This window comes from Micropterus dolomieu, unplaced genomic scaffold, assembly GCF_021292245.1.
Source record: "Micropterus dolomieu isolate WLL.071019.BEF.003 ecotype Adirondacks unplaced genomic scaffold, ASM2129224v1 scaffold_347, whole genome shotgun sequence".
Taxonomy (NCBI): Eukaryota; Metazoa; Chordata; class Actinopteri; order Centrarchiformes; family Centrarchidae; genus Micropterus; species Micropterus dolomieu.
The window spans coordinates 1-15,113 of record NW_025744334.1 but is presented as its reverse complement, the minus strand read 5'-3'; the positions used below and the strand labels follow the sequence as shown (position 1 = coordinate 15,113).

The window sequence follows — 15,113 nt, the reverse complement described above, 5'->3', positions numbered from 1 at the left end:
ACTGTGGCTTTGACTCTGTTCTGCCATTGCCCTCATCTCTGTCTGTCTCACATTCACCATATCAGCGCGAGTACTGGTACCTCTGGCCAGTAGTGGGTAGAGTAGCTACTCAAAATCTTTACTCAAGGAAAAGTACAATTACTCCCATAAAAAGTAAAAGGAAAAATGACAAACATACTCAAGTAAAAGTGTATATATTTAAAAATATAATTAATCTGCTGTTAATCAGGTTAGAAACAGCTGTTGTGCAGCAGGTTATTTCTAGGGAATGCAGTTTGCTTTGTTGGTTGATTTTGTGTAATTTAGCTATTTATGTTTAATATAATTATTTTCCTTTTTAAATCTCTGTGAATGTATTGATAAGATCACTTTAAATTAAAGCTGCAAGCAGTGTTGGTTGGGCCCTCGCACATGTAGTGCATGGGGCGGCTGTGGCTCTGGAGGTAGAGCGGGTTGGCCGTTAATCGGAAGGTCAAGGCGGTTCAATCCCTGGCTCCCCCTGGTTGCGTGTCGAAGTGTCCTTGGGCAAGATACTGAACCCCGAATTGCCCCTGGCGGCTATTCTGCCAGTGTATGAGTGAGTGTGAATGTTAGTTTCCGTTTGAGCACTTAGGCTCAGTGTATGAATGTGTGTGACTGGTGAATGCAGATGTAGTGTAAAAGCGCTTTGAGTGGTCAAAAAGACTAGAAAAGCGCTATACAAGTACGGAGCATTTACATTTACATCGAGGTGTGAGGCACCCGCGCTGCAGATTCTGGAGCTCTGCCGGTGTGGCTGTGAATTTGCCAAGGGCTTCGGACGCTGCACAAAGATGTTAATCATAACTTTCGGTGTCCCCTTTGTGGCGCTACTTAGCACTTCGCACTACATCTATAACTGAACATGCAGATGATGGGACTGTTATCAAGCACGTAAAGTTTGGTGCAGATGTGAGCATGTACACTGAAGTTACAAAACTTCCTCTTTCATGACGAATCATCGACTTTGGACGCCATGCCACGGGCACACCGATTCACAAAAACTCACCGCTGCGTTGAAAGTCACTTCCTGTTGCCAGTAGGTGGTTGCTATGACTACGGGTGAATGTTGTCTTGAACATGTGTTCAGGGCAAGACTCTTATTAAATGTGTAAAATCTGGTACAGATCTGAGCTTGTACAGTCAGGTTACAACAAATTCCTGTGTCATGGCGAAGTGTGGGACTTCGAAGCCACGCCACCACCATGCCGTTAACCGAAAACTCACAGGTTTTACGTCATGACCTCATCAATTTGTTAAGGGTTTTCTGGGATAGTTTTGAAGTTTATGTATTCAACCTGCTAGGAGTAGTAAATTACAGTGTAAAACGTGTCATTTCCTGTTGCCAGCAGGTGGCACTGTGACTTGAGTGAATATTGGCATATGGATGTGTTCAGGGCGGGACTATTGTTACACTATTCAAATTTGGTGCAGATGTGAGCATGTGTACTGAAGTTATAACAACTTCCTGTTTCATGGCAAATCACCAATTTTTGATTACACACCATGGGAAAACTGGTCGACTTGTAGGAACCGTTTGAATAACTTTTAATCGACCAAACCAATGGGTTTGGACTGCACAGCAAAAATTTGAAGTTGATCAGACTAAATCCCTAGGAGGAGTTGTGGTGGTGTGTAAATCTCACCGACTCCCCGACTTCGTGTTGGGTTTAGTCAATGGCTCCAAAAGACTTTTTTGTGCGTCTGGACATGATACACGTACCCCAGAATTTTCGTACACGTAGGTAAAACTTTGTCACGGGGCTGCTCTGTAGGGGGCGCTAGCGAGCCATTTATTTATTTGTTCTTTCTTTTTATATTTCCACATCTATTTATTTATTATTTTATTAATTTATTGATTGTTCTGGCACTTTGGGTTTTCTATATTGTAAAGCTGCTTGCAAAAGTAAATGCAACGCAAGAGACTGGGGGTGCTGTTTCACTCCACTATAGAGTAAGTCTTAAAAAATTAAATGTCAAATGCTGTTCTCATTTTCATTTTCACATAGTTAGAAAATGGCATATTAATTTTGACCTAAAAGGACCATGAGGACATGGACATGTAAATGCAATAGACTGGGGGGGCTATTTAACTCAGGGTATTTGAATAAAGTCCACTATAGAGAAGACTAAGTCTTTGAAAATTAAATGTCGAATGCTGTTTCCATTTTTATTTTAATATTGTCCTAGAATGCTCACACAAGTATGTGACAATTAAAATGGAAATTGGATGATTGCATTTTCTTTTTCATTTTTACTCAAATAACACATACTTACGTGGAAAATGATAATGTTATTGTGGAATTTCATTTTCAGGTTTGCATGATAATTTGAAATTTGTCCACTACATGCTTCCATACTCCTATACTGCAGCCTAATCTTAACTGAAGTTGCACAATCCCCACCTGATCTATCAGACCTATCTAATATCAAACATTCATAACCTGGGATTACAAAATCTAGAGCTTTCACCAAGTCTCTTGGATACATATCAATTCTGGTGCTTCTTTAAATTCATCAACAAACCTTTTTACCTCTTGACCATTTCCTATTAGACTCCGGGATTCCATTGAAGAATATACCACATTAAGTCTGCACACAGTTACAATTGGCCTTCTATTTTCTATTTTCCTCCGTCTGTGACGTCCGGACAGTCTCACCGCTGACAGGCTTTCGCAACATAGCATCATGCGAATTTCTCGCTCAAGTTAAAGTTAAAAAAAAATTGGAACTCGAGCGAACAAGCAAACTGTCACAACAAATGCATCTTCTGCACCACCCGGGAATTCACATTAATTTGTATTGACTTTGTATGTAATCAAGCCACGCAAAACGCTCGCTTGGTGTTGTATGTGAACACACCATGTAGTGCAATAAATCTTTGCGAGGAAAAAGACAACTTTATCAATACACCTGTTTAGCATAAACATGTACAGTATAACATAATATTTTAATCTGCTCAGTCTCTCATCCACCACAGCTGTGTTTTGGTTTTAGCACAGCACTAGCTCGGCTAATAAGTTATTGTTACAAACAAGCTAAAGTGAAAGCTGTCTGTCTTTAGTAACTGTTTAGTTTGCAACATAGCTTAAAATATGGCACATATAAACTCAGGTGCTGTCTGAGACAAACCAGCTCCTCTCTACCAGCAGCAGCAGTGGGGGGGGGGGGGGGGGGGGGGGGGGGGGAGGACAGGAGGAAGGACTGATAGGGAGTTCATAATTTTTTTTCAAAACTTCACTCAGTATTTTGATGTCAGGAATATGATTTATTTTACTGACATGTTAGATTTGTTTCCAGCAATGTATTAGTGACTGTTGGAAATCCTGTTGCTGCTCTACAAACAATATCTAGTTACAATAATATATTGAATTATTTTTGAAAATAATATATTTTTTAAAAGGCATTTTTTATGCAATGAAAAAGAATGATAAGAGTATCGATAAAGAACTGAACGAAAAAGGAGTATCAATAAGAGCATATCAATAAAATTCTAATGATACCCATCCCAGCTCGTGAGAAAATGTCTGGCCCATCTTTGAAATCTGGCCCAATTGAGTTTGCAATTGAATAGCCCTGCTGTAGTGTTAGTGTGAGCATGGCTTTGTAGGCTGTGTGTAAGTACACCTCATGGGTGGATCTGTCTTTTTTATCATTGTCATCTTTCTGTTTTTGTTCTCAATAGCTTCTTGTATTAACTGACAAATTTTGGCGTTTATTTGAGTGTCTGTGTGTTCTCTCAGTGTTGAGACGGTTTTGGATATAAAGATGATTTGCACCAGAAAAGGGCACTAATATGTAAAGATGAAACAGAATTCAGATGGACAAACTGGCAGTTGGTAGAATGTAAACTAATGTGATACAGATGACTCTGTGATGTGCAGTAAAAGAAACAAACTCCTACTCAGAAAGAGCAGAAGGATATCCCAACCGCAGTCAGAGGCTGGTCAGTATTCATTTTACCAAGGTATCATTTTGTGTGTGTGTGTGTGTGTGTGTGTGTGTGTGTGTAGATCTGCAGATGGTGAACATAGCAGTGCGGGTGTTGTCCAGGCCCCTAGCTTCAAACCTGCCGGTCATGTACCAACACTTGGGGAAGGACTACGATGAGAGAGTCCTGCCCTCCATTGTCAACGAGGTCCTCAAGTCTGTGGTGGCAAAGTTTAACGCCTCGCAGCTCATCACACAGAGAGCACAGGTACTGTCGTCACTACTGTCTAACATCTCTGTACACTCTGCTGGGATGTATGCCTATGATATTTGTTTTATCCCAGTCTGTATTTATATATACATTTTCACTTGAACAGGTCTAGCAATAATCAAATGTTACTAATATTTTTTTAACACTTTTTAGACTATTTACTGTGTCAGGTGTCCAAAGACCTCAGAATATAATGCTATCCAATATATGAAAACTACACACCACTGCCTCAAAACTTTCCAGTCCATATCTGTGTGATATTGTCACGTGTTGAATATTGTTGGTCTGTTTGATTGTCTAGGTGTCATTACTGGTGCGCAGGGAGCTGTTTGAGAGAGCAAAAGACTTCAACATTATTCTTGATGATGTGTCCATCACTGAGCTGAGCTTCAGCAGCCAGTACACTGCTGCTGTGGAGGCCAAGCAAGTTGGTAAGGCTCCACCCTCGGGCAGCAGAATGGCTTACTCTGAGTAACAGCACCATTAATCTCACACAGATTAACAGCTCAATAAAAATAAATGTTGAGATTCAATTTAAACATTTCAGAAATGTTAACAGTATTTAAAGGAAAGCTGTTGATTATCACAGTAGACTCAAATTGAAAAGGGCAATTGTTTAACTCCCAAATCAGCTTTACATTGGCAGGATCTTCAGTACTGAGACACAACTTGTTGCTTCAGTCTGATTGAGCCAACAGATAATCACATGGGTTTGTTTTGACTGACAAAGACATTGTGATGAAAAGTACTATGAAATAATGAAAAAAAACCCTGTTATTGGTGAATGTTAGTGCTGTGCAAAATGGCTTATAAATAATATCTCCATATTTTTCGGCCATTCCATGATATACACTATATTACCAACAGTTTTGGGTCACCTGTCTTTACATGCACATGAAGGTTAATGACATCCCTTTCTTAATCTGTAGGGTTTAATATGGAGTCCATACTCTTTGCAGCTCCAACTCTTCTGGGAAGGCTGTCCACAAGGTTTAGAATTTGGGTTCTTGGGAATTTTTGACCATTCTTCTAGAAGTCTTTAAAGGTTCTCAGTCATCCAGGTCATAGTTATCCAAAGAAAGTTAAAGTCAAGGGCAACTGGACTTTGGTTGAAGATACAAAAAGATTTTTCATCCCTCATCTGAGAGAATTCTTCAGGTCTGACTGACTAGTAGGGAAACTCAACTATTTAACCTCTGTGGGGTCGTTTGCCAGGATCGTGGATACCGCTGGTTCGTTAGTGTTCCTGGTTGCTGTAACGACAGTCGTTACAGTCGTTAGGACTACCCGAGGCCAAGACTGAACAACCATCGTTGGAATCTTCACCTGAGGTCAATAGGTTACGTTTGTTGAGTTTCCTGGGAAGTGATGAAAGGACAGCATTGTAAGTGGGGGATAAGTGGTGGCGTAGACCCCCTCCCCTGTTCAATGACGGCTTCTCAACCCTGGTGTAGATGCTTCCTTGACACCTCTTTCAAACCATAAATCTTCTCTGTCGAAAATGTGCACCTGGTGGTCCTCAAACGAGTGTCCTCTGTCCTTCAGATGTAAGTAGACTGCAGAGTCTTGACCTGAGGAGTTGGCCCTTCTGTGTTGAGCCATGCGTTTGTGTAGTGGTTGTTTAGTCTCCCCAATATACAGGTCTGTGCATTCCTCACTGCATTGGACCGCATACACTAGATTGCTTTTCTTGTGTTTGGGTGTGCGGTCTTTGGGGTGTACCAGTATCTGTCTTAGCGTGTTCTTGGGTTTTAAAAACACAGAGATGTTTGTTGAAAATCCTCCTGAGTTTCTCTGATACTCCAGACACACCTGGAATCACAATGTTGTTGCGTTTGACCTTCTTTTCCTCCTCCCCTGTAGATTTGTTCTGCTTGGATCTTGTGGCTGTTTTCAGGTCCATTTAGGGTATCCACAGGCTGTAAGTGCCCCCTTCAGGTGTTTCTGTTCCTTCTCTCTGGCTTGGGCGCTTGTTGGTATGGTTTCCGCTCTGTGGTGCAGTGTTCTCATGACCCCTAGCTTGTGCTCCAGTGGGTGGTGGGAATCGAAAAGTAGGTATTGGTCTGTGTGTGTGTGGGTTTTCTGTGTCCTCTTCAGTGTGTACAGTGCAGGAAGGCCAAACTGTTGTTGTGAACATCTTCTCGTGTGAACTTGATGTTACTGTCCACACAGTTGATGTGTTCTGTGAAGGCTTGCACTTCCTGGCTTTTAATTTCGACCCAGGTGTCGTCCACATACCTGTGAGTTGAGGGCTTTGTTCTCCACTTCTTCCATGTAGATGTTTGCCACAAGAGGGGAAACCGGTGAGCTCATGGCACAGCCATGCTTTTGTCTGTAGAATCCTCCGTTGTACTGGAAATAGGTGGTGTTTAGACAGAGGTCGAGTAATTTACAGATGTGGGCTGAGGCTAGTTCTGTTGTCCAGGATGTTGTCTTGTGTTAGCCGTTTGCGGTTTCTACTGCTTCTATGGTGGGGATGCCGGTGAACAAAGAAGTCACACCATGGTTTCATCTGTGTCCAGTTTCAGTCCTCGAGCTTTGTTTACAAAGTCAGTGGAGTTTTGGATGTGGTGAGGCGTGTTTCCCACCAAGGGGGCTAGGATGGTAGATATGTCTTAGGCAATGTTATAAAGTCAAGTTCTCCACACCGTACACGCTCATCCAGTTCTTTATGGACCTTGCTTTGTGCACTGGTGCGCAGTCATGTTGGAACAGGAAGCGGCCATCCGGAAACCGTTTCCACAAAGTTGGGAGCATGAAATTGTCACAAAATCTCTTGGTATGCTGAAGCATTAACAGTTCCTTTCACTAGAACTAAGGGGCCAAGCCCAACCCCTGAAAAACACCCCCACACCATAAACTTTACACTTGGCACGATGCAGTCAGGCAAGTATCGTTCTCCTGGAAACCACCAAACCCATTCGTCCATCGGATTGCCAGACAGATAAGCGTGATTCGTCACTCCAGAGACCACGTCTCCACTGCTCTAGTGTCCAGTTGTGGCGTGCTTTTTACCACTGCATCTGACGCATTGTATTGCAATTGGTGATGTAAGGCTTGGATGCTAATGCGAAGGCCACATGACGTTTAGAGGTCTGTAGCTATTAATTCAGAAAGTTGGCAACTTCCGCACACTGTGTACCTCAGCGTGCGCTGACCCCGTTCTATGATTTTTATGTGGCCTACCACTTCATGGCTGAGTTTCTGTTGTTCACAATTGCTTCCACTTTGTTATAATACCACTAACAATTGATTGTGGAATATTTAGTAGTGAGGAAATTTCATGAATGGACTTGCACAGGTGGCAACCTGTCACGGTACCACACTTGAATTCACTGAGCTCCTGAGAGCGACCCATTCTTTCACAAATGTTTGTAGAAGCAGTCTGCATGCCGAGGTGCTTGATTTTATACACCTGTGGCCATGGAAGTGATTGGAACACCTGAATTCAGTGATTTGGAGGGGTGTCCTAAAACTTTTGTCAATATAGTGTACAATACACATTTTGTCTACAGTAATATATACCGTACATTAAAATAGTTTAAACATGCCGATTATGTAGAATTTGATGCATTGCTGCAGATTAAACTACCCAACTGGATATAAAAACGTTAAAATGAGCTCAACCTAAAACATCCTCCATTAGAAATAATGTTAAAACGACCATACTTATCAGCTGATTTATTCCCTCTGTAAACACTTTCATATGGTATGATCGCTAGTTTCATGTCTTCTTTAATACAGCATGATGTTCATTTAGTAAATTAGGGTCTCATTTAGAGGAAAATAGACCAGAAAGCAGAGTATGCTTCAGGGCAGGACTGTCTGTGATAGACAAGTCGTTACCATGGTGACCTGTCAGCGCCATTGAAAAAGCTTATTAAGAGTTGGGTTTTTATTTTCTCTAGTGAGTACGTGTTGTTTTAAGCCTGTTTTTTGCTAGACAAAATTAGCATCCCGGTTAAAATGACAATAAACGTGAATTACAGGGAGTTACAAAGCTCAATTTCATTATATAGTCTGTTATATTGTGACAATAAACCTACCTACCTTTAAAAAAAACAAATATGTGCAAACCAGAAAAATACTAACATAACCCCCCTCCTTGACCCAAAGCTAATCATTCAAAACATAGTCGGACTCGCCGAGCACCGAGAGAAACGCCGGTGAGCCGGTCGTTCTGATACATAAACGGTAGCTCTAGAACATAGGTTAGAAGATAAGGACCGTTTTGGTTTGTCTAGCTAGCCATTTAACGTTAGCAGCCTCGATGGGTCGGGACATTAAAAAAAGTTTGACGTGCTATAGCAAATTTTCAAATGTTGAACCTCTATGGTTATTGAAAAGTTAAGTACATAACTGTAGTAAGTAAGTAAATGTAACTGGTGGCCACGTCACAAGTGCCTCGCGGCCGCGACAGTCCAGCGCTGCTTGCAGCTTTAATTATGTTTTACTTTTGAAGGTTTTTGAAGTTTTGAGATTTGTACTAAGAAGAACACTAACAATGCATGTTTGTGTGTGTTTTAGCCCAGCAAGAGGCACAGAGAGCCCAGTTCTATGTGGAAAAAGCCAAACAGGATCAGAGACACAAGATCATCCAGGCTGAGGGAGAGGCTGAAGCTGCCAAAATGGTGACTAACATGTTAAGTGTCTGTCTGGTTAGATATAAAGTTGAATCAGTGAAAAAACACCAGAGACTGTTATTGACTGTAAGGACTAAATATCTAAGAAGACTGAAAAGTAATTAGTGTCATTATCTGCATGTCATTACATTCTGGTCATGTTGTATAGATGGTAATCTATGAACTAAACTAAAACTGTGTCTGTGTCAGCTGGGCCTAGCAGTTACTAAGAACCCAGGTTACCTGAAGCTGAGGCGAATCAGAGCAGCACAGAACATTGCAAAGACGGTCAGTAGTATTGTTTATCTCCTTTCTCTATCTCCGTTCCACTTTGATTTTAATGTGTGGGAGTATTGCAGGATCCCTGAATGAGCAACTAAAAAGTCATTTGTCAGTGATGGTTGACGTGATGAAGTGTCTTCTTCCAGGTGGCATCATCTCAGAACAAGGTGTACCTCAATGCTGACAGTTTGGTCCTGAACCTGCAAGACCAGGCTTTTTTTAGGTAGGCTGCATAAAGTTCATTCTTGACTTTGGAAACAATAGATTGACAAAATAACTTGACTCATGGCCCACTTATCATTATTTCATAGGCATGCATCCAGTTCCAGTAAGAAGAATAAACCTGATAACCTTGTGTAGCAGTGTTACAGTGCTGGTTAATGATGTGTGCTGTTGTTTTTCAGCATGTCACTGGGTCAAAAGAAGTGATGAAGAGGACATGAAGGGAGGCAGTAAGACTGTCCCTGTCATCAACTCTATCTGTACAGTCTTGGCTTGTGACATAGGGAATCAACATACATGACAAGTGTGAATGTGGACAACAAGCCCTTTTATTTTATAAAACTTCTCTTCCAGGGTGGGGTGGAGGATAAAATCAACAAACCGTAAGGATTGCTTTTCAGTAGAATTTACAATCTTTTGTGATTTAATATAACAGTAATTCACAATAATTAATATCAGTGTCTTCTGTCAGGAGGACCTGACAGGTTTTATGTCCCACCACTTTCTCATGTTATTACTATATTTGGCAGTGTGACTGTATTGAATTGAACTTAAAACAGCCAAATTATTACATTAACTAAAATATATTTGGAATTACAAAAATAGTTCACTTTCAGCTAATTTTCTAGAATTTCCATATATGATAATAAAGTCTGATAATAAAGTCTATAAAGTGATAATAAAGGCTGTGTGTATCATTTCCTTCATGGTAACACAAGATGTAATGTCCTCTGTGTTTATAGAAATCGTGTCCATATTTATTCAGAATAATGTAATTATTCTCATGAACTGCAGTCCATGCCAAGAGAGTTTGGAATCACTTAACCAATCACATGTGCAGACACATTAAGAGAATAAATAAGTGAACAAACCTAATGAACCAAGATGTTTCCATACAGAAAACAAGGATTCACTGAATAGTTAGATGAGAATAAAAATGATTGAATAATATGCCGTGGTCTGTGGAAGATTCCGTTGGACAGTGCTCTTCACCATTTATGTGGTGGCTGAATGTTTTCATCCATTCAGTAGTTCCAAGAGAAGCTATTGTTTTTTCCAACCCAGATATTTGCCAATATTCTTCAAATGACCAACATGTCCACTTGGTGTCATTGTAAGGTTCTGTTCTGCTCACATTTTGGTTGAAATTACAAAGCTGTAGCAGTATGGGTGATTTAATGTAGTTGCGGACTCTGTGTCCATCAAACATGTTTGGTGCTCAAACACAGTTAGACACTTTCACAAATGTTGGACGTTTTATGTTAAGATGAAAACCATATTATCACTATCTTGCTACTACTGTTAACTTTCTCCCAGAGACGGAAATTTAAAAAATGCACTTCAGAATTATTTCACGGTGTATGAATGTATGTATATAAGTAACTTTAGTCCTTTATTTATATTATAAATATTATTTGTTAGGTTCTGTCTGTAGCATGGAGGGACTACAAACTTTCACTGTACAACCTTGTGTTATATAATAATAAATACCTTGATCCAATATACACCGATCAGCCATGACATTATGACCACCTGCCTAGTAGGTAGTTTAGTGTAGGTCCCTCTCCAACCCCTCGAGGAATGGACTCCAGTAGACCTCTGAAGGTGTATCTGGCACCAAGACATTAGCAGCAGATCCTTTAAGTTGCGAGGTGGTGCCTCCATGGATCGGACTTGTACAAGGTAGATTTATTTTGTCACATTACAACAGGTTGTAAAGTGAAGTTGAGTTTGTAATTCCCTTCTGCTATGTAGCAGACAATATACATTAATATAAAAGCCACTATAAAAATGGAAATCAGAAATGAACTATGAGGGTGTGTGTCCAGCACATCCCACAGTGCTGAATTGGATTGAGATCAAGTCAACACCTTGAACTGATTGTTGTGTTCCTCAAACCATTCCTGAAGCATTTTTGTTTTGTGCCAGGGCTCATTATCCTGCTGAAAGAGGCCATCAGAGACTACTGTTTCCATGAAAGGGTGTACGTGGTCTGCAGGTAAGTGGTACATGTCAAAATAACGTCCACGTGAATGGCAGGACCCAAGGTTTATATATAATAATCTTTATTTATAGAGCACTTTTCAAAACAGTGTTACAAAGTGCTTTCACAAGAGCAAAGAAAATTACAGCTGCAAGCGGCGTTGGGCGGCCCATTGCAGAGGTGTGGCTGTGAATTTGCTACGCGCTTCAGACGCTGCACAAAGGTGTTAACGTTATGTGAGATAATATGGAGGCTACATATCAAGTCTGACATGCAGGAAACCAATCCATCCCATTTGACTGTTTAAGCACCAAGCATCACGTAAAAACCGTAAATACAGAGTCCGCCTCCTCATCTAGCCGGAGCCTTGCGCTCTGACAGAACACGGTGTGCCCGCTGCAGGACATTGATGGGACTGGTCTGTGTAAAAATGGCCTAACAGTCTTTGATTTCCCGATGTTTGGCAGCATGAGTCCCATGTCCTCCAGACCGGACATTTATCGGGAGCAGACTTACGTCCAAGCTGGGCCAGCATGGCTCTATCCCGGCTGTCTTCCCTCTCCTCTGGAACGATCACCTGCCGTGGTGCCTGGTCCTTTTTAATTAAAGCCTACATAAATATGCCTATTGAGCAGTAAACCCTGAGTTTGATTAATAACTCCAAGTTAACTCTGAGTAGATTGAACTCTCTTCGTATTACAGGCCACAGGTCACCTTCTTCCATTGCTCCGAGGTCGACTTCTGATGCTCACGTGCCCATTGTTGGCACTTTCGGCAGTCGGCAGGGGTCAGCATGGGCACCTTGACTGGTCTGAGGCTTCTCAGCACCATACGCAACTGTTGGATCGGACCACATGGGCCAGCCTTCCCTACCCATTACAACCAGGACCCCATCCCTGGTTCACCGCTTTCCCTCCTTTGACCACTGTGGACCAGGACCACCCCACAAGACCTATAGTTTTGGAGATGCTCTGACTAACAAATCAACTTTGAGGACACAATGCCTCCTGCCTAAAATATCCCACACCACAGGTGTCATGGTAATGAGATCAGCAGTGTTTTTCGCTTCACCTGTCAAGTAAATAATAAATATGTCAATATAGAAAGAAAGGGGATCTGTTGGAACATGAACTATGATGTGGAATAGTGTCAATCCTTCAGTCTAATTCAAACATGGACATATGATGAGTAGTGCAAAGAGGCCAGCAATCCCACCAAACATGAGGGACAAAGACTACTAAGTATGAAGAAAATGTTAAATTGTATGCATAAACTGAGCTTTTTTAGAGTAAACACAAAACGGTGTGAGAAGCAGAGCTTGTTAAAAGTACTTACTTACAGAACTTGGATCATAAACTGTTGCTACTACACATTTATAAAATTCACACCATGTCCTAAAGTTATATAACAACTTTATTGAGTGAAGTGTCATTGGTTCTTTTCTGTCACACGTCGGCATGAGTTTGACTCCGATTGTCCAGGAATATTTATCACATTCTACACATCCATCTAACACAAACCACATCACTGGAGCAACATTGAAATTCAAGAGGGAAACTTTGGCTACTGGTTTCCTTCTGACTGCAGACTTGTGTACAATAAAGATAAAGAACAATCAGGTGGCTGTTGATGCATTTAAATGTCAATACTGAGAAAGAAACAAGGAATTGCAAGGCCAGAAGATGTGTTGATCATGACCCCGGAGGTCAGGGTCATGTAGGAATGCGGCTGCGGAGGTACTCCATCACTGCATCCGTTCCTTTGGCCACGATGGCTGCTCTGGGAGTGCGAAAAAGATTCCCCTCCAGACTGAGACACCTGCGGGACAACACAGGCTTCAATTTATCCAGTGTGAGGGCTTTTCACATTTTGATTTCACAATTATTGACTTTTTAAATCCAGTTTTTAAAATAAACAGATAAATTGCTCGATCTTTTTGAAAAATAAAAAACAAATATATCAAACCCTGACCACAACTATGAATTTTACATTAACAAGACAGATTATGCTTTCAGTAGGGCCTTGCAGCACGTAACAGCTGAATGACTTCATTCTACCGTTTTGTGGGTTTTACCAACTTAAGAACAAGTAAATGATGAAAAGTGGATAAACACTGGGGTCAGTTACATCACATGATCATACTATGACTCCTAGAATGCTGCACACATCGCAGGAAAAATACTGAGCTGCTCCAGGCTCATTTTCCTCTATGACATTAACTCTGGAGACAGTAGCTGGTGGTGTGCTGCAGAGAAGAAGTTCAGACACAAACACATGTTGGAGGACAGGACAGCGTGAAGACTTTGTTTCTTTGCTCAGGTGTGCTCCATACCTGAGGCTGGTACACAGGCCCAGTTCAGGGGGAATGTTCAGCAGGTCATTGTTTGACAGGTCCAGTGTTGACAGATGAACCAACTTTATCAGACGACAAGGGTCCACCACACCCACCTGGTTGTTACCAAGCAACACCGACTCCAAGGAAACTATCTGATAGAGTACTTCAGGGAAGGACTTGAATCTGTGATCAGTACAAAGACTTTGAGTGTAAAAAAACCACTTTTACTGTTCTATTTAATGAACTGTATTAAATGAATTATTCTTTTGTAATTTATTTGCAGCTTTGGCAATATTGTTATTTGACATTCATGCCAATAAAGCTGAACTGAATAGTAATAGTGACAGTATAGCTGACTGATTCACTATAGTTGCTTTCCATTCAGCTCTCTCTCTCTCTCTCTCTCTCTCTCTCTCTCTCTCTCATTATTTGACAAAAACAAAAGGCTGATGCTGTGGGGGACCTGAAACAGCCCACTGATGCAAACTTCAGTAGCCAACATGCTGAACATGAAACGGTGAGTTACCTGTTGTAGCTGAGGATAATGGAGCACAGTTTAGTTAAGTTCTTCATTTCAGATGGTAAATCACTCAGCTGGTTATTCCTGAAAAAGCAGGACATAAATATAACATGAACTCATTTACTGGTTCTATATCAAAATGCCATCCATATCCTGTTCCTAAGCCCTTTTCAGACATGCAATCTGTAATGTTGCCTGCTTCATCTATCTAATAAAGCAGCGATTCCCAAAGTGTTCCCAAACTGAAATTTATCATGGCAGCTCATATTGTGACTCAGCTTTATTTACTTAAATATTTGGCTGGATATTCAAACTGCAGTGCAAACAGCAGACATGAATAAAAGCTCAAAATGTTGGGAGGCTGATGAATATTGAGGTGTCAGCCTCTTCGACTTAAAGATGCGCATGTGTTGGCGTCTGTAGCTACCTGTCGGAAGCTCTGTCTTAAACCTGACTCTTATCCAGTTTTATTTAACTTAAGTTTTATGTGGGTTAAGGATTTTAGTCATCCGACATGGATTTTAAGCTAGATGACCGTAAAAACGCTATCAACGCTACTGATCACAACAAAGCTCTGGCGACTAACGTTATGCTAGCCGAGATAACTCTGCCCCATGAGGACTGCACACTCCTTAAAGCGAACAAAAAGATTGCTGACCTTATGGAAGACAACTGACGACTTTCAGAGGATCTCAAAGAGAAAGATTTCCTGCTGACTGGCTTTATGGATGTGGCTTCATTACAAGCCAAACAGATTGTTTCTCTTAGCGCAACCGCTAACATCCAACCGCTATGCAGCCCTGTCTGAAGACACTCCGGTCCATCCGCACTAATAATTGGTGACTCCATAATCCAGAAACATCCGTTTCTTTAACGCTACCACTCACTGCTTCCCCGGAGCCACAGCTGACATTTTAAAAAAACTCCAG

The 15,113-nt window shown here is 41.2% G+C and overlaps 2 protein-coding genes across 4 annotated transcripts in view; one reads left to right on the top strand and one right to left on the bottom strand.

The window, feature by feature from the left end:
- The window catches only part of LOC123967401 (prohibitin-2-like), a 31,143-nt gene extending 21,118 nt beyond the window's left edge, over positions 1 to 10,025 (top strand). For all 3 annotated transcript variants that reach the window (XM_046043496.1, XM_046043495.1, XM_046043497.1), the window contains exons 5-10: positions 4,032 to 4,216; positions 4,521 to 4,650; positions 8,747 to 8,850; positions 9,052 to 9,129; positions 9,270 to 9,346; positions 9,528 to 10,025. In XM_046043496.1, coding sequence (XP_045899452.1) covers positions 4,032 to 4,216; positions 4,521 to 4,650; positions 8,747 to 8,850; positions 9,052 to 9,129; positions 9,270 to 9,346; positions 9,528 to 9,552 — 599 coding nt within the window. In that variant the 3' untranslated portion in view covers positions 9,553 to 10,025. The remainder of the gene's footprint in view (positions 1 to 4,031; positions 4,217 to 4,520; positions 4,651 to 8,746; positions 8,851 to 9,051; positions 9,130 to 9,269; positions 9,347 to 9,527) is intronic.
- Positions 10,026 to 12,724: 2,699 nt separating this feature from the next.
- Positions 12,725 to 14,893, bottom strand: LOC123967400 (leucine-rich repeat-containing protein 40-like). The gene is made up of 4 exons (XM_046043494.1): positions 14,843 to 14,893; positions 14,191 to 14,268; positions 13,662 to 13,847; positions 12,725 to 13,147 (listed from the first exon to the last, which is right to left on the bottom strand). Exons 2-4 carry the CDS (start codon positions 14,235 to 14,237, stop codon positions 13,042 to 13,044), a joined length of 339 nt encoding a protein of 112 aa, XP_045899450.1. The 5' UTR covers positions 14,238 to 14,268; positions 14,843 to 14,893; the 3' UTR covers positions 12,725 to 13,041.
- Between the last annotated feature and the right edge of the window lie 220 nt (positions 14,894 to 15,113).